The following is a 25,221-nucleotide window of genomic DNA, read 5'->3' as shown; positions in this document are numbered from 1 at the left end:
CATGAGCATAACATGCGCTACGCTGATGACGAGCTCAGCTCGTCATGTAACGCAGGTTTTTCAAAATCGCAGCGCGCAGCGGGAAAACCGCTAGCGCGCATGCGGTTAAAGAGTTGCTTTTTTAACCATCACAGGAAAGTTCAGATCAAAAGGCAATAAGGAATAGTCTAGAATAGCTTTTCTAGCGAGTGGGCACTAGCTTGGTACTATATGGAGAAAAGCTGTGTTCCCATTAGAGAAATTAATAAACCTTAAGTTTACCACTCTGAACCTTACCATAAATTACAATTTCCAAATCTCAATAGTATAGTTCTCCTTAATTCCAAGTTAGTGAACGTATTTGTGTGAGAGTAAGAGCTTTGCTCTTCTCTACAGTCCACTTCCTACTATTTCACAGGGGCAGGTAGTTTTATATTAGAATGCAGGGGTGGTTTCCTCTACTAGCCACGGACCCAGTAGACTGACCCTGGGGCCCTCTGAGTAAAGATAATCACCGAATAGTTACTGACATATCTTACCCAAGGTCAAGTGAACAATTTCACGTCTTCATAAATGAAGGTCTATTAACTTATGTATACATGTACAGAAATTTAACTTAGACATGGCAGTGTGTATTAGACTTTAATTAATTCATTTTATATTACATTCTGTAGTATAAATATAAGTTTATAGAAAAAACTAGCCAAAATAGCTTTCTAAAAGAGGTTTAGACAAAAAGGTACAAACCCCAAGATATTTTCATGTCAACCTGGCAACCAAAAGGGTTAAAGAAAAACGAATGTATTGATACTGAGGCTTATTAGACAGAGGGTGCCACCAGCAAGTGTCACAACAGTAGGAAAGCTTTGTTAATCTGCTTTTAAAAGCTGTGCAAGAGGTCCAGTACAGATAACTTTGATACTTCCAGACACAGATCAACAGGGGCAGGCCTCACTGTTGTATGGCCATTCACATTCACCCATGGGAACTCTCCAGGGGGGAATGGATGTGTCCATTTACAGTAAAACATAGTGGTGGAAGTAAAACAGAAGGCATTAGCCTCCAGTGGATGTCAAAAAAGAAGTGCAGCAAAAGGTTTAGACAGATGGGATCCTTCCAGCACCATTGCCACTTGGCACTGAAGCTTTTGGGCATAATCCAGCCAACCACCCCCCAAGTGTTGCTAATAATACAGGAAATGTACGTGGAAGGTACCGTCCCACAAGTAAAGTTATATTAATGTGAATGAGTACCATAAGGTTTAAAGTGTGTGTGCTCTCCAAATGATCAAACCTCTTACTGAACTGGGCTTGTACCTAACATGGTAGGAAGATTGTGCATCCCACTGCTAGACGCTTGTGCATTTTACTGACAGAGGCTTGTGGACATTTCTGAGCTGTGATTCTTTACCACGTTATTCCATATACCTCAAAAATCCCAATTCACGATCTAAATTTTATTCATTGTGACATCATCGAAAAGCACTCTTGGGTGACCCTGTTTAGATTTCAGAACAAGTAGGCCGAGAAAACATATTCCTAGGAAATGAGCTCTGAAGGACACTGGTAGATACATTTAACCTCATCTTTTTGAAGGATTTGTAATTGTTTTCTTTAATAACGCCGAATTAGAAATTAGAAGGCTTCTGGTGAAGATTATACAGGAACAGTAGCACAGATAAGAAAAGACGAGACCCTGATTAAAGAGGTCAATAGAAAATATTATCAGGTTCGAAAGGACTTTGATAAAAATATGAAATGACCATGAGAAATAACATGCCAAATTTGAAAATCAGAATACATTTTAATCATGGAGACCCAGGCTGCCTTCTTCACCCACAACAGATCCAAGGCTTATCAAAGGTTCACAGAGCAAGAATAGAACATCAGAAGAAAAAAAGAAAATCAAATGGGAAGTTCATAAAAAAAATGTTCCCCATGCTTTTATGTTTGCCATCATATTTCCCACTGGAGATTGAAAGCGCACACACATCCTTGGCCCCAGCTCCATTTCAAAGACTAAGTCTTTCTGTACACGTTCTGCTTTTTGAGAACGCAAGAAATACATATCAAAGCATCAGATGCATAAAGTGGCGAGAAGAGGGAACACGTGGGTCCTGTTTTAAATCATTTCACAAAAGTAACTTGTTTTCCAGGCAGGTTTTCTTCCATCTATGATACTGCAACTCCGACAATGAAGAATGAAGGAAGACCGTATTAATAAATTGACAGCGATAACAAGCTCATGAAGCACCTTACGGCAGACGTTTCTGAATGACTGACCTCACGTAATAGATGGCACCACTCACATTGGCAAACTATATATATATATATTACTACATTGTACTATTTTGTGTTCACTAAAAGTGACCTGAGGAAACCTGTGGCACCTAATATGAATCTATCGCCACTGTTGAAGAACATCGGAGAGACACAGAGGAGGCCGCAGACTCATTGTATTTTCCCAGCACACCCCTCTGAAGTTTCCATCTCATTGTCCATTTGGTGTGGAAAACCATTATCCATCAATTTAATTCGGCACATTAATGATACGTCTATCCAATCATGCCACGACTTGCATCGGGAGATGGTGACACTGGGAAGGCACTGGGCTGTTTAGAGGTGTGATATGCCAGATTCCCTAAAAAGGTGAAATATTTGCACATATGCACTATTAGCATTTCCAGATGTTCATTTTGGCTTCTTCACACATTTTCTAAATCTTGATAATCTACATCACTTTATCTACAGTGGCAGTCATCATGGTGGCCATTACTTTCACTTATTTCCCAATGATATGTGTATCACTCTTTCCAATCAATCCTAAATTGACCTTAGTTTTGCAATCAGTCCTGAATTACTCTCCTTGTAATTTCATTATAAATGATTTACGTAACTATCTTTCCAACTTCTCCTTCAGAACTCACAACTTTGTGTGTATTTTGCGATAGGGCTGTTCCGACAAGTGGCACAAATATGCACATTCTCTTGCTCATTACGATGTAACAAAATCGTGCACGTTACACAAACATGAGTAAACAACATAGTAATTTAACTTATAAAAGAAGCTTATGTTTCTTCACATCAGATGGATTCTGGCATTGAAACTAGACTAACGTGGGAGCTTACGGGTACAATAAAACACATAAAACCTATGGCTATGTAAAAAGAGTCATGTTGCTTTTTATACGATCAGTAGACTCTTTCCAATGGGTGACTCATTCGTGTTATTTCTTCCGAATAGGAACAAATCAATTTGTGCTTAAAATAGACGAACTCGGTTTTCGTTATACTTAGAATAATATTGAGTTGCGAGAACTTAAGAACGAGAGAGTCATACTCCCGAAGGAATTCACCATTCAATGCAGGCTGACTCATGCCGCCCACTGTTCGCAGAAGACAGCAAGGACATCCATCTTTACTTTTACACTTTTTTTCTCTTCCAATACACCGTTTTCAAGTTTGTCCTCTTCTGAGTCACCCCATAATGCAATAACCACTGACCTTGGCATGGATATCGACTGGACACATTGTCCTTGTAGTCCCCTTGCAGGGAGGTGGCACTGCCGTAAGACCTGCTTTGCATAATAACACTGATCAAGAGTTTGACCATTTGCTTCAAATATAGGTATGTTAGAAGGGGGTCAATGTTCTGAAATCCCAATAAGTTTGTAGGCCATTATTCTAGGCTTGGCATTTTAGAAGGTCAGCAAGTTAAACACGGCAGAACTGCTTGCATGCTTGTGGTTATAACAGCCATATGTCATTACAAATAGTAGATACATTCCTTTACAGCTAAAATGTTCTCATTTGTGGTGGAATCACACCGCTTTGGCCAAAATATCATTACAGGTGGTGGATACATCCCATTATAGCTAGAATTGCCTTACTTGTTGGATAAATTGCACTTTAGCTACACAGGCATCATGAGACCAAACAGTTTTGTCAATTCTGGCGGAGGAGCAGCTGTGCCTAGGTTGCACGAACAAACGTTTTGTCAATTTACAAACTGATTTTCCATGATAGCAATGAATGATGTGCAGTAAGTTTTGATGCTCGTTCACTGTCAAATCAGCATGTTATACGTAAAGACCAGCTGGTTGATTAGCTTAGCAGAAGCAAGTTTGGGAGTACAGTAAAATACCTCTATTACTTTATAGTTGTAACACAACTTTATTACAAAGCTATACGAACAGGTTTTTTTTGTTGACCACCCAAGGAACTCTATACAGTTGCTGCTAAATGATATTCTTTTAATCAAGCCTCTTATCTATTGCCACCATGGCAGCCTTAACTAAATTCCTCCATCTAGCAGAACCACAACAATGCCTGTGCTCTTTTGCATGTTGGCTCTCATACAGAATAGATATGGGCTTCTACAAATGTTTGAGTACTGGCCTGAATGCATTTCAGGGCACACAGTCCCTTCTTCCAAGTGCTGTTTAACTATACAATGAAATCCTCATGGAAAACCAAATTAATTCCTGTTTGGGTCGCTGAAGAAAAGTAGACGTGTGTCCTGCAACAGCGTGTGAAAGTAAAGTGTACTGATCACAATGTACAATAAAAAAGAACTGATTTATTATACTATGTGTAATTATAAAGCACACTATCGCCTGCAAGGGTATCCTGGTGCTGCGGAGGTGTGTGCCCAGCCCTGCCTATGGTAGGTTGGTTAATGGAAAAGCCAGGCCTTCAGCTTCTTGTGACATTCAAGAATAATGGAGGAGGCTCTGATGTGGAGTGGGAGGCCATTCCACGCTTTAGAGTTGGCTTAAATAACATAAAACTGTGTAAACTTTATGGGGCAGAAACAGTGCACTAGATGACACCCTAGAATCCATTGAGAAGCTTAATACAGCATCTTGCCGGGACCAAAACAGGTGTACCTCCTTGGTGCATGTTGTGTAGAAATGGTTCCACTAATTCAATAACTGACTATACCTCAGGGATGGGCTTTTCTTGAGGAGTTAAACTCTTCAAACCAGGTTTTCCTCCGGCCTCAGTACCCTCCACCAGTGCAAGTTAACCCCAACAATATGTTATGTTATTATAATTTATAGCGCACACGGATACTCTTGAGTGTCCCGGCACGTAGCCATAGGTAAGATGGAAGTAGAGAGACTGAGAAGGAGAGAGACCGAAAAAACAAATTAAACAAACAAATGTGTCATCAGTTTCCGTTTGAACAGTACTGTATCCTGAATGGAGCGTAGCTCCAGGGGGAGTGCATTCCAGGCCGAACTGGCCTTCACGGTAAAAGAGCTACCTCCCAACCGCTGAAGCTTGAAGCGAGGGACTCGGACCAAGTGAAGGGCCTGAGCGATGGATCAAAACTAGAGCCTTAAACCAGACTCTACACGCCACAGGGAGCCAGTGGAGAGAGCGCAGATGAGACTGTACGCTAGTCCTAGATGAGATACCCAGCATTAGTCTAGCCGCTGTTTTCTGCACGGCCTGGAGTCGCTTCAACAAGTAGGCAGGAATGCCAACATAAATTGCATTCGCATAATCCAGGCGAGATAATATCAATGCACAGGTGACTGTCTTTCACTGCCTGCGGGAGGAGTGGAAAAAAAGACCTAAAGGTTTTAATGAGGCCAAAACAGCAGCCAGTCAGTTTGTTGATATGTGTTGAAAAAGAGAGGGACTCATCAAACCAGACCCCCAAATTTCTAGCTGGCTGACCCGTGGAAGATGGCAGCGATGAGTCTGGAGGCCACAAAAGTTGGCGAATGTTAGATGGAAAGCTGCCAAAGAGCAGAATCTCTGACTTTTGTTCATTACATTTCAACTGGACATCCGCCATCTAGCCAAACACTGTAGCAAGGCAATGCTGGGCCGCTAAGACAGAGAGTGAGCTCTTGTCCCAGGTAAAAAGCAGCTGGGTATCATCAGCATAGGCCATAACCTTAGCTCCTAGTTCCTCCGCCAAGTATATCAAAGGTGTAACATAGATATTAAAGAGGAGCGGGCTAAGGACAGAGCCCTGTGGAACCCCGGTCGTGACAGGTTGAGGAAGGGAAGAACACGGGGGAAGCCATATCTGCTCAGTACGGCCTTCCAAGAAAGACTTCAGCCAAGCACACACAGTGCCAGAGACACCAATCCCCGCTAACCGTGCCAGAAGAAGGTCATGCGGCACAGTGTCGAACGCTGCAGAGAGGTCCAACAGAACAAGGGTCGCTCTACCGCCCGCATCCAAGCACTCTTGAATAGCTTCAGACACTTCAACTAATACAGTTTCAGTGCTATGGGTGGATCAAATCCATACTGAGCGGGATGTAGTAGAGCCTCACTCTCCACAATTTCTGTTAATTGCTTGTTAACGATTTTCTCACAGACTGTGGCAACAGCAGGGAGAAGAGAGATGGGGCGGTAATTCGCTGGATTACTGTGATCCAAAAAAGGCTTTTTCAATAGGGGCAGGATTTTCGCCAACTTCCAGATTGGCGGTACCGTAGCTGACTGGAGGGACCTGCTAACAAGTGTATTAACCTCAACATAGACACTAGATGCTGCTGCCGCCAGAAGTCTAGCCAGACAAGGGCCCAGTGGTGACCCAGACTTAAGGCTAGGAAGAAGTTTTAAAGTTTCCAAAGGCACAACAGGTCTAATATCAGATAGCTTACCGGAGGAGACAGTCGGGAAGTCAAGACAGGGAGTGACTTTTGAGATTATCCTATGAGAGAGGGAAGCCTGAATTGACTGGATTTTGCTCCTAAAGGCACCAGCAAGAGTATTGCACCAGGCTGAGGAAGGGGCCATCACTCTTAATTGAGCAGCTGGAGAGGTAAAATTCTGGACAATAGAAAAAATCTCTTTAGAGTTACTCCCAGCAGACTCAATGCGTGCCACGTAGAACTGCCCTTTGGCAATTGTTATTGCTTTGTAGTATGTTTTCTGCATAGCTCTCAGGTTCAATTTAGGCATAGGGCAGTAATTACATCTGCGCCAGATCCTTTCCAAAGCCTTGCACTCATGTTTAAGTCCTTTCAGAGTGGCATTAAACCAGGGCTTGGACGGTGAGTTTCTGGCAGGCTTGCAGGTCCGGAAAGAGGTCACAGATTCCACTGCCTGAGACACCCAATTCGTAAACCCTAACAGGCTTTCCTCAAAATCTCCAGATAAGGTGTGCCTAATCTGATCAAGGGCCTGAGTAAATTTCTGAGGGTCAATTTTACCAAAGGCTGCCCTTTGGGGGGGGGGGGGCAGAGCTACCATTTCTGCATTCGCAGCCATCCAGGAGAAGTGGGAGATAAAATGATCAGACCATGAAACAGGACTCGGATCATGTACTGAGATGGGAAAGTTAGTACAAATTGGATCCAGCAAATGACCAGCCTGATGTGTAGGTAACTTAACATGCTGCGACATTTGTGCGAGATCCAAAATATCCAGGAAGTCAGTAACCTCCTTAGTGTCTGGTTGATCTAGATGGATGTTGAGATCTCCCAGAACCACATAATGGGAGAATCTGACAGCTCGAGTAGCAATAGCATCCCCACAGCTCTGAAGAAAAGAACCCATTGGGCCTGGGGATCTGTAAATAAGGGAAGCACCCAAAGTGTAGTGGGCTGAAAGGCGTATATTAAAATCCAAAATCTCACAGCTGCTCCAAGCCGTTGAGTCTCCTACACATAGGTCCCAGGTATTCCTGAAGACTACAGCTACGCCTCCCCCTCGCCCTTCCGGCCGGTCTTCTCTAAATATCTTATAGCCCATGGGAATGGCCAACTAGACAATCGGGTCGGAAGAGGCATCGAGCCAGGTCTCGGTCAAAAACAACATATCTAAGGTACAGTCCGTTAAAAGATCAAAAATGTCCACATGATGTTTTTTAAGTGAACGGACATTGATCAGGGCTGCCTGGATAGGAGAGTCTTTGACCTGATGAACCGGCCGACTGGCCTCGATGAATGGAATAGGAGGGTTCAGCGTATAGCCACATACTGAAGAGGGCGCACGCGGAGCCGGCTCCATAGCCCAACTATGGGATGAACAGGACACAGTGGCCGGCAAGTCGCAAAGGACATCTCCCATGTAGTACCTTCGGGACAGAGAGCCCCCCCTTGGACGGACAGCAGGGCTGGCGTTGGCCGCATCCGGGACGCTGACGGGCGCAGACGGGCTTGCTTTAGGCGCGCCCGCTGCGCACGTCCGTGCAGCGTTCATTTAAATGCCCCCTGTGAGCCTGACCATTAGAGCGCAGACTTTCCAAAATGGCGTCCTCCTAGTGTCTACGGCAAAAAACATTAGCGAGAGTCCCCCTGAGCTACCGCCCCATAGCACAGAGATCACCGGCAGCGTAGCGCGGGACCAAAGCAGAACCCAAGAGGAATTAAAAACAGTTTAAAAGTGTGGCATGAAAAGGAGCAAATACACTCCAATTAAATTTTTATAGTGCAGGTAAGCGCTGTGTGCAGGCAGAATGATGGTAGCAGAAAAGAGGAGGATCAAACCTTGTAGGCGCTGCGCGTGCGTGTGACGTTCGTTTAAATGCCCCCTGTGAGCCTGACCACTAGAGCGCCGACTTTCTAAAATGGCGTCCTCCTAGTGTCAGCGCCAAAAAACATTAGCGAGAGTCCCCCTGAGCTACCGCCCCATAGCACAGAGACACCGGCAGCGTAGCGCAGGACACAAACCAGAACCCAAGAGGAATTAAAAACAATTTAAAAGTGTGGCATGAAAAGGAGCAAAGGATTGAGAAAAACAAGGACCCCCTGAACAGTTGAGTTTCATTCGCCACTGTTCTTGGACACCAACGATATTAAGTTGCCGGGGTGTCCTTATTTTATGACTAAATATCTTTGTATGAAGTGTATGGTTTTTAATTATTGTTTTGTCATCATACGGTTTTTGAAAGTTAGTAAACTGTATGATTTTTAACTGTGTTCATTAAAATTATGGTTGTTTTTATATAATTTTTCTTGATTTTTCTTTCTCCGCTGTCATTTTATGTCACTTGTTTGCCTATATTTTAACTGCCTAGGAATTTTTATTCACACATGAAAAGGAGCAAGCACACTCCAATTACATTTTTATAGTGCAGGTAAGCGTTGTGTGCAGGTAGAATGATGGCAGCAGCAAAGAGGAGGATCAAACCTTGTATGCGCCAATACCTGCATTCTCGTGCATGCACGCTCCTATAATGCAAACCTCAGCCAGGCTGCACCCACAGAAGCAAGAGATTAACAATATATGGCAACTCTCCTTAGTTTTCCCTATCAATGTACTACTTTTAAAACGGCTCACCACCTTCTTGACAATGAATGACAACATCTTCCACAGCACAAACTCCCCTTGTAATTGGCGTTAAGCTTCCTGTTTTACTCACGCTCCATGTATTAATAAACAAATTCACACTCTATGGCAGATTTTTCTTAAGGTTTTTCGGATCTTCCTGAACTATTTTAGTAGTCATGCTTCTCTGGATGTTGTGAACCCTTTGGCAATGCAATACTGAGCGCAACGTGCTCAGTTCCTTTCTCTTGTAGTCGTCAACCATGCAGGGTATTCTAATCCCAAGTTCTAAAGCTTCTTACCTCATATATGGTGACGTTGATGGAAGTGGGTCAATGAGAAAGTAAGAACCATAAGAGGTCCTTTATATCGAAGAAGAAGCCACTGCCGCCTGTTTTATTATAAGTGTTCTTTCCAATGGCGTCTATCTCAATGACTTTGGTCCAGGGAGGGCTTAAATGCTACTGAGAGACTAGTGCTTCAAAGCTCAAGTATTTCTGATATTTAACTATCAGATTAGCCTTTTTTGGAGTTTTATATAGCGCAAAATTGACTTGAAGGTATCAGAGAGATTTACATGAGCATTGGTTGCGTTACAGACAAACACATTCATTTTGTTAGGCACGGTGCGATTAAGTGATTTACCCAAAATCACAGGATGGCGAGCGTCACTGTCGAGACTCGAACCCGGTTCTTCAGCTTCGAGGTCGGACGCTCTAGCCATTGGGGCACAACCTCTCCCCACTTTACTGCAACCTTGTGATCCACAACACTGGAGAAGTAAAGAGGCATCAGACGTAGTGTCATGACCCGCAATTAATGGTGCTCAACACAAAATGTCGTCACAGACCCTAACTCTGGCTTACAAATATAACCACTGACACCCAGTTGGAGGCAGAACATGGATCTGACGGCTAGGTTGGTAGCAGCTGGAGCCAACAAAGAGTGGGTCTTTCAGACATTGGTACATTAATTTGGGACTATTAAAGTGGAGACAGTAGGGATCATACCTTTCTTCAACATTTTGGATAGTTGTAGGGTTCCAGCTTTGCACTGAGTTTGTATTCCTTTGCAGTCCATCACTTTTTTTTTTTTAACTTCTTTCCCTTCAAAGACAAACTGTTTTTGGCCACATTTTGAGTCGATTTTCCATTTCCCATCACCCCTCACAGTTTTAACCCTCGAACTTCTTGTTTGTGATTCGTTGCTCCTCACCTCATATCAGAGACTATGAGTGGCATTATCCTAATATTCCATTAACTCAATAGTTGCTGAATGCTTCCGAGCAGTGGGAGGGTTTTTGCCCCTCCCTTGACTCTTCAACAACATAATGTAGCCTCTGGCAAGAATATGTATTGTGCTACTTGTTAAACATTTGGTAATTTAAGTCCAATATTAATGAGGAAATACTTTAAAAATATTCCATGACCTGTGTTGAATCGCTCCACTGGATGTGCAAGGACTGTTATCAAGGCTGCTACCAATGATGCCTTTTTTCTGTCCCTAGTCCTCTTTCTCCACATTACAGATTTGCCTCTCCATTCCTATTCTAAGGGCAGAACCTTGGGTGGTGCAAGGTAGGAGGGTGAATCTTGAACTTATGAGAGTTGACTGGCCCATCACATCTAAATTACCAGCAAAGCAACTGTTCTTCTGCAAAGAGCACCAACTCTTCAATTGATATTTTGTATTATCACTGATTGCAGCATCATGGGTCCCAGAATGTAGGTCTGGAGTGGGGCACGGCACAGAAAAACCACTGAGATATATATCCACCGCCCTTAAAGACTCTGCAAAGGACGAGCCGCCCTTCTAAGATTAATTGGTCTAGTGTATCCTAAATACAAAAGTAAATGCCAGATAGTACAGCTCTCACCAGCCGCATGAAATAATTCATATTACGAGATCTACTATGTTATAGTACAAATTATACTCATTTTCACGCCCATCCTTACCCATATATCTGATCAACTGGTTGAACAAATTTCCATCTCTAGCTTACCAAAAGTTCAAAAACCACGTTTTGGAGACGATCCTTTAGCTTCTCAGCAGCCAAAGCTTGGAACAAGGTGCCTTTGGAACTGAAGATGCATCCGTCTGAAGCGATGTTTCACAGAAAACAGACTTGCTTCTTTTAGTCATCACCAGGGGACTTGTGATAAGCGCTGTTGCTGCGGACAGAGTGCTCTATGCTGGGATCTGGTGTTTCGGGAGGGGGGGGGAGGGTTCGGCTCTGCTGTTAGGCTGAGATGTCTCAGTGCAGGGACATTGCGTTGGAGTAACCAAGGGCTTTATAAACTTTAATCTAATCTAATCTAACCAGTGACACTTACTTGATGAAATTCAAGATTCCCAAGTCAAGGAAATTCCGGACGGGTCCTCATACTTCACACACACACACACACACAGGAAATTATTTAAAATCCTCCCCTTCTACCATCACATTTTCCCACCACTAGCCTAGTCTCCCTTCCCTGCCTCCAGACACATGCACTGTTAGAACATTTTTTTGCATTACGGCCTGAACACGTCATCACAGTAGAGGTCTTGCGAATGTCCATTCGTGCTTCTGAAGTCTTCACGCATAATTCCTATCCAGCATAATTGCTCTGCTGCTCTCTGGGGTTAGCTTTGCTCTATAAAAATACCTCCAGTAAAACAGGATAAAGAGGCAGAAAAAAATAATTTCCTGCCAGGGCCGATCCTCACATGAAACTTAGCCTGGCCAACATGCACCCGGGCATGGTCCTGATCTGTATTCAAAAGAATCCTGCAAGTATTAGGAGGGTTTCTTGTCTTTGCCTCTCTTCTCATAGACTTGCATGGCTTTCAGGTGTAACAAACATTCCCACTGAGTGTAATAAAATACTTGCAACCAGTGATAGTGTCCTCCTATCCTTTCTACCTGAAACTTTTTGTGACGTATAGTCCTTAAATGTTTACTATTTTTTTTTTTTAAATACTAGCGTATTAGCTGCAGCCTTAAGCTTTTTCTTTCCTAAGCCAGTTGAATGCACGCTTCATCATGCATCCACGTTACCTCTGGTGGAGGGAAGCTTTGAGCTCAGTCTGCACTAGCCAAACATGGACTAAAGTTACTTCAAGAAGACTTTTGGCCAACTATCTGTGAACTGTTGGATTAAAATGTTGTGGAAGTTCACGCATGCTCATCCAGGTGGTTCCTAGAGTCCCCAGACATCCAAATTCTAGGTACCTTTTGAAGTGATGAGATTGCTTCAAAATAAAAACTTCACTTTAGAGGAAGAATCTATATTTTATTTCATCTACCACCATGGGGCATTTAAATTGTATTTATCGACATGAAAACGAACGTACACTTGCACTGTGGAAACCCAGAAGTGTAATGTAGTGTTGATATAGTGACAATACTGCACACTTCGTTCGAATTAGACGTAAAGGAAGGAAACAAAAAATGATGACATCGCCTATGAAATGCCGTGTTCTGGACCTAAGGAATAGGAGTCTTTAGTGAAGTTTGTTTTTATTTGGAACGTATAATACACGTTATTGTTTTTTTTTTTTTTAAAACAAAACTGTACTGCTTATTTAATATCTATGTCAACCTCCTTAGCAATTTGATCAAATCATTTCAATGTATTCTCGTAAAGGCAGTCGACAAATAGCTTTATTTCTCAATGTTCTCAGATTTTTCTGCAACTAGTTTTTTCATTTAAATTTCCCAGGGGCTTTGAGGAAAGGATATAATGTAATAACTCAGAGCTCATAGCAAGCAAGACAGAAATATCTTCCTAGAGCAGCGGTATCAAAAATGTTTCATGGAGAACAGTTTAGGGTTTTACCAAAAATATCCGGATGAGATTGACTCCTCGTCAAAAAACACACATAAAAGAAAGAGTGGGGATTTCCAGTGAACTGTCAACTGCAAACGAACAGGAGAAAACCAAATCTCTACAAGCCTGTGTGCTGATTAAGAACCCACCGCATGTAGGCTGCAGGGTCTGTGGAATAATCTTCAGATGAGAATTAAGGTCAACTGAAGGACGTTGTGCAGGCAACCAATGTAGAAGAAGGTGAGTGACAGTTGCGAAGGATCCAAAAACCTCTACACTGGCCGCTGTTGACGGCCAGATTGGTGTGCTGTCTTGTTGTTCAAAAGGTCATTCATCACACAGGACTGCGCAACAGAAAGAGCTAAAAAAGTAAAGTTAGCCAGCAAGACCACAGGGCTCCTCGGCAGCAGTCCAGTTTTTTCGACTTCTCCCTTTCAGTGAATGGAAGGGCATGCTCATTCATCGTCTGATTAATTTTATCCTATAGGGGTGCTGGAGGCGTCGTGAACACCCCACCGCCCCTCCCGCTTTAGCAGCTACCGTTCTTGATGGACCTCTTGTCTGCAGCTAGGCAGTAAAAGACTCATTATTTACAAGAAAGTGTTGGTGGGTAAGTGAGTGGAAGATGGATTGGATGATGTGTGGGTGAAAAGGTGGATGGGTGAGTGAACAGCTAAATGGAAAGATGGCAAGATGAATAAGTGAAAAAATGGGTTGAAGGATGGAAGAGTGAAAGGATGCATGGATGGGTGGATGGAAGGGTAGGTAGATGGATGAGTTAAAGGATGGATGGCTGAGTGAAAGGGTGGATGGATGGCTGAGTGAAAGGATGGATTGCTAAGGGAAGGAGTGGATGAACGGCTGAGTGAAAGGGTGGGTTGATTGGTGGATGGCTGGCTATATGGATGAATGAGTGAACAGGTGGATGGATGGATGAGTGAAAGGGTGGGTTGACTGGTGGATGGCGGTTTATATGGATGAAAGAGAACGGCTGGATGGACGGAAGAGTGAAAGGGAGGATGGATGAGTAAAAGGGAAGATGGGAGTATAGAGTGGGTGGATTGGTGAAAGGATGGATGGGTGTGTGAAAGAGTGGGTGAATGACTGAGAAAGGGTGAATGGATGGGTGGATGAACGAATGGATGGTTTGGATGGGTGGGTGGATGGATGGATATATGGGTGGTTGCGTCAAAGGATGGATGAGTGAAAGGGTGGCTGGATGGATGAGTGAAAGGAAGGATGATGGAGTAAAAGGGAAGATGGATGTAGAAGAGCGAAAGGATGGATGAGCGAAAGGATGGATGAGCGAATGGATGGATGGATGGAAGGGTGGATAAGTGAAAGGGAAGGTGGGTGGAAGAGTGGATGTCTGAGTGAAAGGGAGGATGGGTGGATTGAAAGAGAGGATGGATGGATGGAAAGGGTGTGTGGCAGGATGGCAGATGGATGAATGAGTGAAGGGTGGATGGATGGATGAGTGGATGTATGGGTGAAAGGGTGGGTGAATGAGAAAAATTAAGTCACCTCTATCCTGGCTAGGATCTTTGCTGCGTAATATGTGCAGGATGGCAAAGGGTGGATGGAGGGATGGATGACAAAGGATGGATGGACAGGTTTGTTGGATAAGTTTGGAGAAGGTTGAATAGATTTGGATATGTAAGGGCAGTCAAATGAATGGACAGACAATGGTGAAAGACTGATTGATGGATGAAGGAATGAATGGATGACAGAATGTAAAGGTGAAACGATGGCTATCAGTGGGTGGATATAAGGATAAAAGCATAGCTGCTTGGATGGAAGAGACGAGAGAGCTCCTCTGGGGAGGGTCGCAATGACTTGACTTGCTTGTTTGGTGCCATAACAGCTTTAGTTAAAAGTGGAGGTATTTTAATGTTTTGCCTACTCCCTTGACCAGAGCTCTGAACAAACTGCCCCCTCAAGCTCAGGTGGAAATAGCATGCTTCGCGAACATCTACAAGCAACAGTTCCCGCGTATTTTTTTTTTAATACACAACTTGTGCAGATGCAGGCTCACTCTGCATATTTTAATGAGATCAAAATATTCAGAACGTAGGGTAGGATAAATCTTATATCCGTTTAACAAATGGGAGAACATATTTAAGTTTTACAAGACACTGCATTTTTGAGATGATCGGTGAGAACTGGGTCATGGAGGCATTTATACACTAGAAAGGACAAAGGATGGAACATGTTCAAAGTTGTCACAATATGCACTGACAGGGAGATTTTGTCATCTGGATCTATTCGTAAGAAACACAGAAATGGCATTTGTACTATGCAGATTCAAAGAAGCACAGGCCAAGTCTCAAGATGCGCTGAAGTTTTGATAACTATAATACTTTACTTGCTTTCCTTTTTCAGGGCACTTCTTTTCTGTCCTCCTGTTCTCATTGTTTTAAAGATAAACACGCTATATACCTTGCCAGCCTTTTCTCTTCTTACCCTTTTTATTGACCTTTCTCCCCTGCCCCTTTCCTCTCACCTTCCCATCCTACCCCTTTACACCTTCTCTCATTAATCCAATTTCCTCCCTTCTGTAGCTTCTCTAGTTTTACTTTTCTTGCTCAACCTCCCTTTTGCACCCTTTATTCTGTCCCATTCTTTGCTTTTTCCTCTCTCTCGCTTCCACCCCTTCTTCCATATACATGTTGACTTCCGTCCGATTCTTTTTGTCCATCTACATCAAATTTCTCATTTCATGTGTTTCTTCGTGCACTTCTCACTGAGTCTCTTTTTTGTTGTTTCCTTTCATACTTTCTCTCTTCTTCCACTCATTCGAACCACTTTTCTCACGCCTGCATTACCTATCTTTTTTTCCCCCTTATTCCTTTATATGTATCACCCATTTCCCAACTCCCTTGATAGTTTGCTTACCTCTACTCCATTTATCCTCCCTTTTTCCCATACACATTTCTCTCTGCCACGGTCCCATTTACAATTCCTCTATTTCGGTCCCAATTTCTCTTCCTCATTACTAAATATTTGCCACGCTGAGTCATTTTACAGTTCATAAAAGTAGGTAAAGGTTTTCTGGCATGTAGCAAAGTAGAAAGAGGAAACGTTTGGACATACTGCATGGCTCCAAGCATCACACACATCTGCAATATGTTGCAAACGCGGGATGATAATGAAAGCTCAGTCACACCTCGCCCTGTATAAATCCCAATAGATATGAAAAATCAGGCGGTACAAAGTGAGTTTTTACACCCCCATCCCTTGCCTTTTCATTCATGAGACTTGTAAACAGAGGATTCAAAGTGAAATCATAACGTAGCGCATACATCCACATACTTTTTAAGCAGTTATCATTAATACTTCATTTTTACAGCACTGCCATGGTGTAAAAATGTTAAGTCTCTAGTAGTATTTTTTTTTTATTCAATGTATGGTCTCAATATTAATTTAAACTATATTGGTACAACATTGTTACCTGTTTTTATAAAAGTTCGTCCCCAAGATAACTTGCAACTTTGGCCTCAGATGAAGTGGTGCAAAACACGCAGCCAGCGGAGCAAAGGTGCAAAACACGCGGCCAGCGGAGCAACGCCATTTTGTTCCAGTAGAGGCGATATTTGGGGATAGTGGCAAAGAACAAGAAAGGTAAAAAATGCATGAATGGTTGTTCTATTCTTACCAGCTTCCTCAGCATCCTGGTCATCGTACAGATCATCAGAAACTCCCAAATCTATACACTTCTTGCTGTGGGCTTTGGACTTCATGTGCTTGGTGAGATTTCCTGTAAAATCCAAGCATAGTTCATTTATGTAAGGTTCAACGTTCAGATGAGAATGGTAACATGAAGGTACAAGACATTATGGCTATAGATATAATAATTGTTTTTCGGTGTCTATTTTCACTTCTTGATTTGAGATTTACAGTCCTTCTCTGGTGCTGAAGAGGCCAAAACCCCTCGACCCCTTAGCGGCCTACATTTTATACTATCTCCAGGTGGATGGACAAGGAATTTATATATAAACTCAAAGTTGTTTTTTTTTTAACTTATAAATGAATCTTTGTATTTATTTTTGTACTGTACATTCAACGAATAGTTTAATTGTTATGCTGAATTGTATAAAAGCCACAATGGCCCTAATTGGGATGTCGGTCGGAGATGCCTCCAACCGTCATCCCTGCTGTTTCGGAACTGACCAACCTCGGGTCGGCGGTCCAAAACCGCCTTTATGATGCGACCGCACATGGTGCGGTCGGAGACTCCCATTTCCCTATGAGAGCTTGTGCGGCGGTCGGAAAACAGCCGCAGCACTAGCTCCCATAGAGAAAAGGGACCTCACGGTGCCTGCCACATGGTGCAGGGATTTACAGGGGGGCACTATAGGAGCCCTCTCAGCCCCCTACCGGAGGCCATGGAAGAAAGAGGGCCCTGCTAGGGTCCCCAAAGTCACTTTTCCAATAGGCTTTCCATGTTGGAAATCCTGATATGGAAAGCCTGTCGGAAATTGACATCATAATCCTGACGGCGGAAACGATGTCCGTAAGGGATTATGTTCGATTTCCATGAGTCCATCGGAAGCCAGCTGGTTTGACTGGCCGCTTTGAATTCCAAACGCCGTAATCGTAATACAGAAATTGGAATTCAAACCAAGCATATCGGTTGGTAAGCTTAAGACGAGCAGTTGGAGGCTTACCGACCGACATCCTAATTAGGGCTTATATGTTTATCATTAATGTATTAGTATCTATTTGCTTTGAATATGTTCTCACAAAACACCATTAAAATATGTACATGAGTAATCAAACAGAGATAGGTGTGGTTAGTATTTGTAAATGAGTTAACCGACAGATGTGATATAGTCGCAACACTATATCGAACTAAGATTGATTTGAGGAAAATAACTTTTTAGGTGTTTAATTTACCCACACTTGATTTTTTCTATATTGTATAAGACAACAGCCAGGGCATTACCAAGGCCACCATCTGGTGCCTAGTATACTGAAGAGGAATACCAGGAAGGACGGTGGGAGAGGGGAGAAGGGGTGAGTAAGGAGAAGCAAGGAAAAAATAGGCGATGCTCCAGGAGCAAGACAAACATAGAACAGGGGAAAAAGTCATCTAATAAAGAGCAAGGAACTGTGGTAGAGAAGAAAGCCACTTAATCACAAGCAACAGCCCACCAAAAGCCCGCTCTTTGTAGCATAAAATGCAACACTATCTGTCGTGAGACCACAAAAATCATGAGACCCAACTAGACATCTGAGAACATATGAAAACAATTTATTGAACAATATATATATATATATATATATATTTTTTTTCTTTTCTCTCTCAAAGGATGCAGCACACAAAGTTCTGAATTATTCACAAAGAGTTTATTACTCCAGCTCAGACCAACGCGTTTCAGCCTAGAAACAGGCTTTGTTCACGGTAAGTGAGCAATCTTCTATGTTTACTATTTATCCCACCTGGCTGTTAAGGTGCATTGTGGGACTAGTGGTACATCATTTCAACAATATATTTTCAATACTCTGACATACAGTATTTTAAACACATACTATATTATTAGCATGATAGTATAATTACGCGCTGCTGTTATGCGCTGTATTTTTGTGATATTCACATCATACGTATGTAATTGTGCGCTGCACAATTACATACGTATGATGCACAGAGAAATGTAACATAACTGTAAACTATAAATGCAAGACATGTAGCTTTTAGAAACATGGTACTATACCAAAATTACAAACTCATATATGTGAATGATGTTTTGAATGGGTACTATACCATAACAATCATCAGCACAGAAATGCAGCGCACAATTACATACGTATGATGTGAATATCACAAAAATACAGCGCATAACAGCAGCGCGTAATTGTACTATCATGCTAATAATATAGTATGTGTTTAAAATACTGTATGTCAGAGTATTGAAAATATATTGTTGAAATTATGTACCACTAGTCCCACAATGCACCTTAACCCCTTCCATGCTCATGACGGAACGGTTCCGTCATGAGCGTCGGTTGAGCTGTGCTCATGACGGAACCGTTCCGTCATGACTCCGCCCGCGCAAGGCGGAGTCAGCATGGGCGGGGAATTCGCGCCGCACGCATGCCGTTAACAGCCAGGTGGGATAAATAGTAAACATAGAAGATTGCTCACTTACCGTGAACAAAGCCTGTTTCTAGGCTGAAACGTGTTGGTGTGAGCTGGAGTAATAAACTCTTTGTGAATAATTCAGAACTTTGTGTGCCGCATCCTTTGAGAGAAAATTGAATATTTGGGCCTGGATCCGGCCCATATGCAGAGCACCCACAGTTGAGCGCCCGGAGTCGAAGGATCACTTTGCAGAGAAAAAAAAAAATATATATATATATACACATTTTACCACAATCACTGTGGTTTACTCTTTTCTAGCCACTTTTTTTTTTACCTTGCCTTCCCATGTGCAACCGTCTTTGATTATCAGTTGATAAGATAGTTCTATACAAAAATACATACAGAGCATAGACTGTGCATGAACCTAGGGATTTGTTTGCTGCCTACAATAAACAAGCTATGTAATGTAATACAATATATGTAATTTATATATAATCTCGCCATTTGTCTGCCCATTTATATGGAACTCAAGCCTAATTTTGAAGGAAAATGTGAATAAAAAGTAATATACATATTCACTAAAAAACTAAAGGTTACAGGGACATTATAGTTAGGTTCAGCTTTTAAACACACAAAACCATGAAAACTCAATAGAGTTTGAGTTACCTCTAACTAGAACTCGTGCCCTAACTATAACTTGCACCCCCGCCAGAAACAGCTTTCGCATCAATTATTTTCCAGCAAATATTGGAGTGATATTATCAATAATATCATAGAAGATGTCATGAGTAACGTAATATGTGGGGAGAGTGAAAGCTATTGTTACCTTAGGGCACGAGTTCTAGTTAAAGATAACTCTATAACTGCTGAATTTCTATGGCTTTGTAGGATTAAAATCCGAACCTAACTTTAATGTCCCTGTTACATATGGTTTTTAGTGATTTGCTAAGGTTTTTCAATTCTATTTCCGAATTATAATGGCCCTATAACCTTTGTTTTTTTCAGTGATTTTTTTTTTTAACGTAAAATAATATTTAATTACCATAAGTAAATCAAGCTGCCTCTGGGCGTTGCGGCATTGGGTTGGCTGTAGAGCAGCCAACCCGGGAGGGGGGGGATGCAGCCACCCTCAGCACTGATTTTGGCCCCAAGGACCCCCATCAATTGGGGACTGGCACATTTTGTGGGGAAACAGCCTGTGCCCCCCTCACCGGGCTGTTTTGGCCCTGGGCCTCACCACTGTATTTATGGGGAGATGGGACATGCACACCCCGCCCCGGGCAGATTTTGGCTCTGGGGTCCCCATAACCCAAGGCTCGGCCAATAATTAAAAGGGGTGGGCACATGGCCTCCCACCCTAGGCCGATTTGAGACCCCGGGATCCGGGATCCGGGCAATAAAGGATGGGTGCCATGGTGCCTGTCCAGGACATTCATAATTTCCTTTTTCGGGACCGTGGGTGGAGCTCCAATGCCCCTGTGGCCCCAGCCAACTCATCGCATCCAGCAGGAGCCAGCACTGCTAACACCTGCAGCTACAAATGCTGCTCCTGTGGCCGGGAACAATATTCAGAACGGTTTCCCTGCCGCATCACTGCAGGCAGGGAAACATCTGTAGTCCGCTCTCAGCTGGTGGGAACATTTGTAAAGCTCCCGCGCCTGGTAGCGGACTTAGTGTTTGATCCCGCCATGCAAGAGCAAACACAAGCTTTCTGTCCCATGCCAGTGCGAGCAGGGAAACCCTTGAACAGCAGCAGCCGGCCCTCTGGGAATGGGGTCCCCAAGGCCATTAATGGCTCCAGGCACCATTAAATGCACTGCCAGACCCCGGTGGATGGGGTCCCCAGGCCGAACGAATCCTGGAGAGGGAGGCAATATGCCCCCATGTTTCACTTTATATGAAGGCCTGGCATCTAGGGTTCAGGGCCCCGGGGCCAAAATCTGCATGGGGAGGGGGTGGTGTGCCCTGCTCCCACGTTATATTAAGGCTGGGCCCCGGGGATGGGGCCTCTGCGGCGAAATCAGCCAGATATGGGGGCCATGGGCCCCCCCTCCCCATTAGTAAGACAGCCGGACCCCTGGAGGATGGCCTCCAAGGGTCAAAATCGGACCACGAGGGGGGGGCCACATGCCCCCTTCCACTTTATATCAAGGCTGGGCCCCAGGGGATGAGGACCGCGGGGCTAAAATCAGCCCGGGGTGAGGAAATGTGGCCACCTCCACCTACGTGTATTGGGTCAGGCCCCGGGAGATGGGGACCAAAATTGGCATGGGAAGGGAGGCCACGTGCGCCCCGTTCCCCTATTATATTTAACAATCCCCCCTCCACACCTGGCCCACCCAGGGGGCATAAAGAAAACAAGCACGGGAGCCCGCTCTTGTTTTTGAAAAAATGATTTTAATATTTTAGCTTGGATTTGCAATAAAATGTATAATCAAACGTTTTTGCCACCGGGTGGGGTTCCACCACCAGGCATAGGGGGTCAGGGCATTCCTACACTGCCTCCTTTTTTTTGGGGTCTCCGCCTGGATCCTGAGCCCCAAGATGACTGCCTTCAGTTCCTGGTTGATGTGGTGGCAGCCAATCAGATATCATCATCAGATCTGTGGGATCCACGTCCCTAGATATATATATATATATATATATATATATATATATATATGGTGCCAGAGGTGGACGTAGAAACAAGCGCGCAGGATAAGCAAGAGGTGCTGTCCCAGCATCCTGAGTGAATGATGCAGCAACAAGTGGATCAGATACTCAAGGCCATTACCGACACTAGAGATGCTCTACATCAAGACATTGCACATGTCGCGCAGGGACTGGGACTCCTTAGAGCGGATCATGCTAAACTTGCGGACAGGGTAAAACAAACAGAAGCGACGCTGGGAGATTTGGAACCTGCCCACAAGGCACTAGAGGCTCAAATGACAGATGTCACCCATCGATTGCGGACTTTGGAGAGGAGGGCAATAGATGCTGAAGGGAGAAATCGAAGGAACAACGTCCGTGTAGTAGGGTTGCCGGAAGGAGTGGAAAGGGCCAACATGGTGGATTACCTGGAAAACTGGCTTAGAGCAGAAATTGCCCCTGAGGGTCTGTCATCCTTGTATACTTTGGAGAGAGCGCACAGTGTGCCGGCTCGGCCGCTGGTTTCTGGCAGGCCGTCTAGACCAGTAGTGGCTAGATTACTCCACTATAAGGATAGGGATCTCCTGTTGCACAAAGCTCGAACATCGGGCCCCTACAAAGTAAACAATTGTACCGTGACATTGTTCCCGGATTATACATTTGAAGTGCAGCGCCGCCATGCCTCGTTCTTAGCGGTCAAAAAGGAGATCCGAGCCGAGGGTCTTCAGTATTCGCTGCTGTTTCCAGCACGTCTCAGAGTGGTCATGGACGGTAAGACGAATTTCAACGATAGCCCTGAAGAAGCTTGGACATGGCTTGAATCGTACCGAACAGGCACCTGTGAAACGGGACGTGGCAGGAAAACAACAGCAGAGGGGCTGCCACGCCTATAGCGACGCATTCGTAGACGACGCTCGGACCCACGGAGACCCAAATGAAGCAGGAGTGAACTGCTGTGTTGCAGGCGGTCACGGCGAAATCTCAGGAGAAGGGGACGGCATCACTGGAGACAACAGAATCGGAGATGGGCTCCTTGGAGTTAGAGTCTGAGGAATCAGACACGGGAAGTGTTAGCTTGCCACACGTAACAATTGGGACAGCGGACGAGATCGCAGATGCTTAAGAACACCGGATCGCCTAAGAATTCACGAGGGGGAAGGAGGGGGGGGGTTTGTACTGTTTTTTGTTGATTCACTGCCCTCATATAAGGAGCTATTGGATGACGGTTAGATGGGTCGTAGGGATGGAAGGGTGCTTGTAATATGTGGGTCCTTCGTAACATGTCACCTCAAGAGAAGTTGAGGTTTATTTATCATCGGGCTATGGGCTAATGATATGGGACTGGTCGGTCTGTCCTCTACGGCTCTAGGCTGCCTCCCCTATGTTCGTGTGGTTGTGGTTCCTCAGTTGTTACCAGAGGAACACTTAGAGGGTTAGTTTGGATGGGTGCTAGATTTGTAGAGCCTGTTCTGGGGTGGGTTTGTTGGGGGGTTTTTGAGTTGTTTTTTGGGGTAGCTAGGGCCACCGGTGTAGTTGAACAGGGGACACAGCTGATTGGGGGATTCTGGCTTCAACACTTGATTTGAAATGCATTACCTGGAATGTACGGGAGATCCGCACGATGACAACGCCATAAGGTGCATGCTTACTTGGTGCGAGGGGGTTCATATAGCCTTTCTCCGAGAAACTCACATCAATCAGACTGAGGGGTTGGCGTTGAAGCTCAGATGGAGGGGACAACTTTATTACAAGACGTATTCAGCTTTTGCGAGGGGAACCCTGGTATGGATCAGGACGGGAGTCCCATTTCAGATGATCCGACAGCTGGTGGATCCGGATGGGAGGTTTGCAGTGGTGACAGGTCATCTTAATGGTGTGGATGTGACGCTGAGTAGTATATATGCCCCTAATGTGGATCAGATTTCTTTTTTCAGCAATCTGTCGGGGAAGTTGGCACCGTACTTAACTCGCTCGGTATTGATGGGAGGGGACTTTAACTCCATAGCGGACATTGAGATGGATAGGTCTCCTCCCCCGATGCCTGAAGTCCCTATACATAGATTGTCCAAGGCTAGGCAAGAGTGGCAAACTGACTGGGTGTTGATGGACACGTGGCGTGCACACCACCTGAAGGATCGGGATTATTCTTATTTTTCTGCACTACACAAATTGCATGTGAGGCTTGAGGCGATGTTATGTACCCCTGAAGTCCATGCCAGAGTGAGCCACAGTGAATATCTTGCCAGAACATTATCTGATCATAACCCTTTATTGGTTAAGATACATTGGGCCCAGGAAAGATCTGTAATACCGACATGACGGTTACAACCGGAGGCGCTAGAGGACCCCGTCTTTCGTGAGGAAATTGGGGCAGGTATAACTCAATACTTTACTGAGAATGAGAGCACAGCATCGACACTGGCGCTGGAATGGGATGCCTTTAAGGTGGTGATTCGGGGTTTATGCATCACTAAAATGGTAGGGGTGAGGAAGACACTCTTGAGTGACAGAGGCGGCAGAACAGCGATTGCGAATGGCAGAGAGGGCCCGCCCCGACAACCTAGATGCGCAAGGGGAGGTTTCGGAAGCTAGGGAAGAGGTAGCCGCACAAATAGAAAAGTTGCGCTTCTTTGATCATCTGTTGTATCTGGCGAGGGTGCACGAGGAAGGGGATAGTTCAAGTTCAAGTTCGAGCATTTGTATAGCGCACTACTCACCCAGAGGGTCTCAAGGCGCTTGGGGAGGGGATCATTATTTGTCGAATATCCATGTTTTAAGTTCTTTTCTGAAGGAGATGTGGTTTTGAGTAAGGCGGAGGTGAGTGGGGAGTGAGTTCCAGGTCTTGGCAGCAAGGAATGAGAATGATCTGCCACCCATGGTGGATCTTCGGATGCGCGGGACTGCGGCGAGGGCTTGATTGGACGATCTTAGTTGGCGGGTGGGTTTGTAGAATGACAGTCGAGTGTTGAGGCATTCGGGTCCTAGATTGTAGAGGGCTTTGTGTGCGTGGGTGAGAAGGCGGAAAGTAATTCTTTTGTTGACGGGAAGCCAGTGGAGGTCTTTTAAGTGTCCGGAGATGTGATCTTGGCGAGGGACGTCTAATAGGAGTCTCGCTGATGCGTTTTGGATGCGTTGGATTTTCTTTTGTAATTTTGCTGTGATTCCGGCGTAGAGGGTGTTTCCATAATCCAGTCGACTCGTGACCAGTGCGTGGGTGACAGTCTTTCTTGTCTCGAGGGGGATCCAGCCGAAGATCTTTTTGAGAATGCGAAGTACGTTGAAGCAGGAGGATGAGACTGCGTTGACTTGTCTGGACATCGAGAGAGAGGAGTCTAGGATGAAGCCAAGGTTACGTGCATGGTCTGTGGGAGTGGGTGCTGTGCCCAGTGCGGAGGGCCACCAAGAGTCGTCCCAGGCAGAGGGGGAAGATCCTAGGATGAGCACCTCGGTTTTGTCTGAGTTGAGTTTTAGGCGG

At 44.4% G+C, this 25,221-nt stretch overlaps 1 protein-coding gene across 3 annotated transcripts in view; it reads right to left on the bottom strand.

Annotated features, from left to right (window-relative positions):
* Positions 1-25,221, bottom strand: part of HIVEP1 (HIVEP zinc finger 1) — a 530,052-nt gene that overhangs the window by 72,464 nt on the left and 432,367 nt on the right. For all 3 annotated transcript variants that reach the window (XM_078687878.1, XM_078687877.1, XM_078687880.1), the window contains one exon: positions 16,689-16,790. In XM_078687878.1, the coding sequence (XP_078544004.1) occupies positions 16,689-16,790 (102 nt within the window). The remainder of the gene's footprint in view (positions 1-16,688; positions 16,791-25,221) is intronic.

This window comes from Lissotriton helveticus, chromosome 4_1, assembly GCF_964261635.1.
Source record: "Lissotriton helveticus chromosome 4_1, aLisHel1.1, whole genome shotgun sequence".
In the NCBI taxonomy this organism is placed as follows: Eukaryota; Metazoa; Chordata; class Amphibia; order Caudata; family Salamandridae; genus Lissotriton; species Lissotriton helveticus.
Note: the sequence above shows the minus strand (reverse complement) of the source record. Positions and strands in the feature narration are given on the sequence as shown.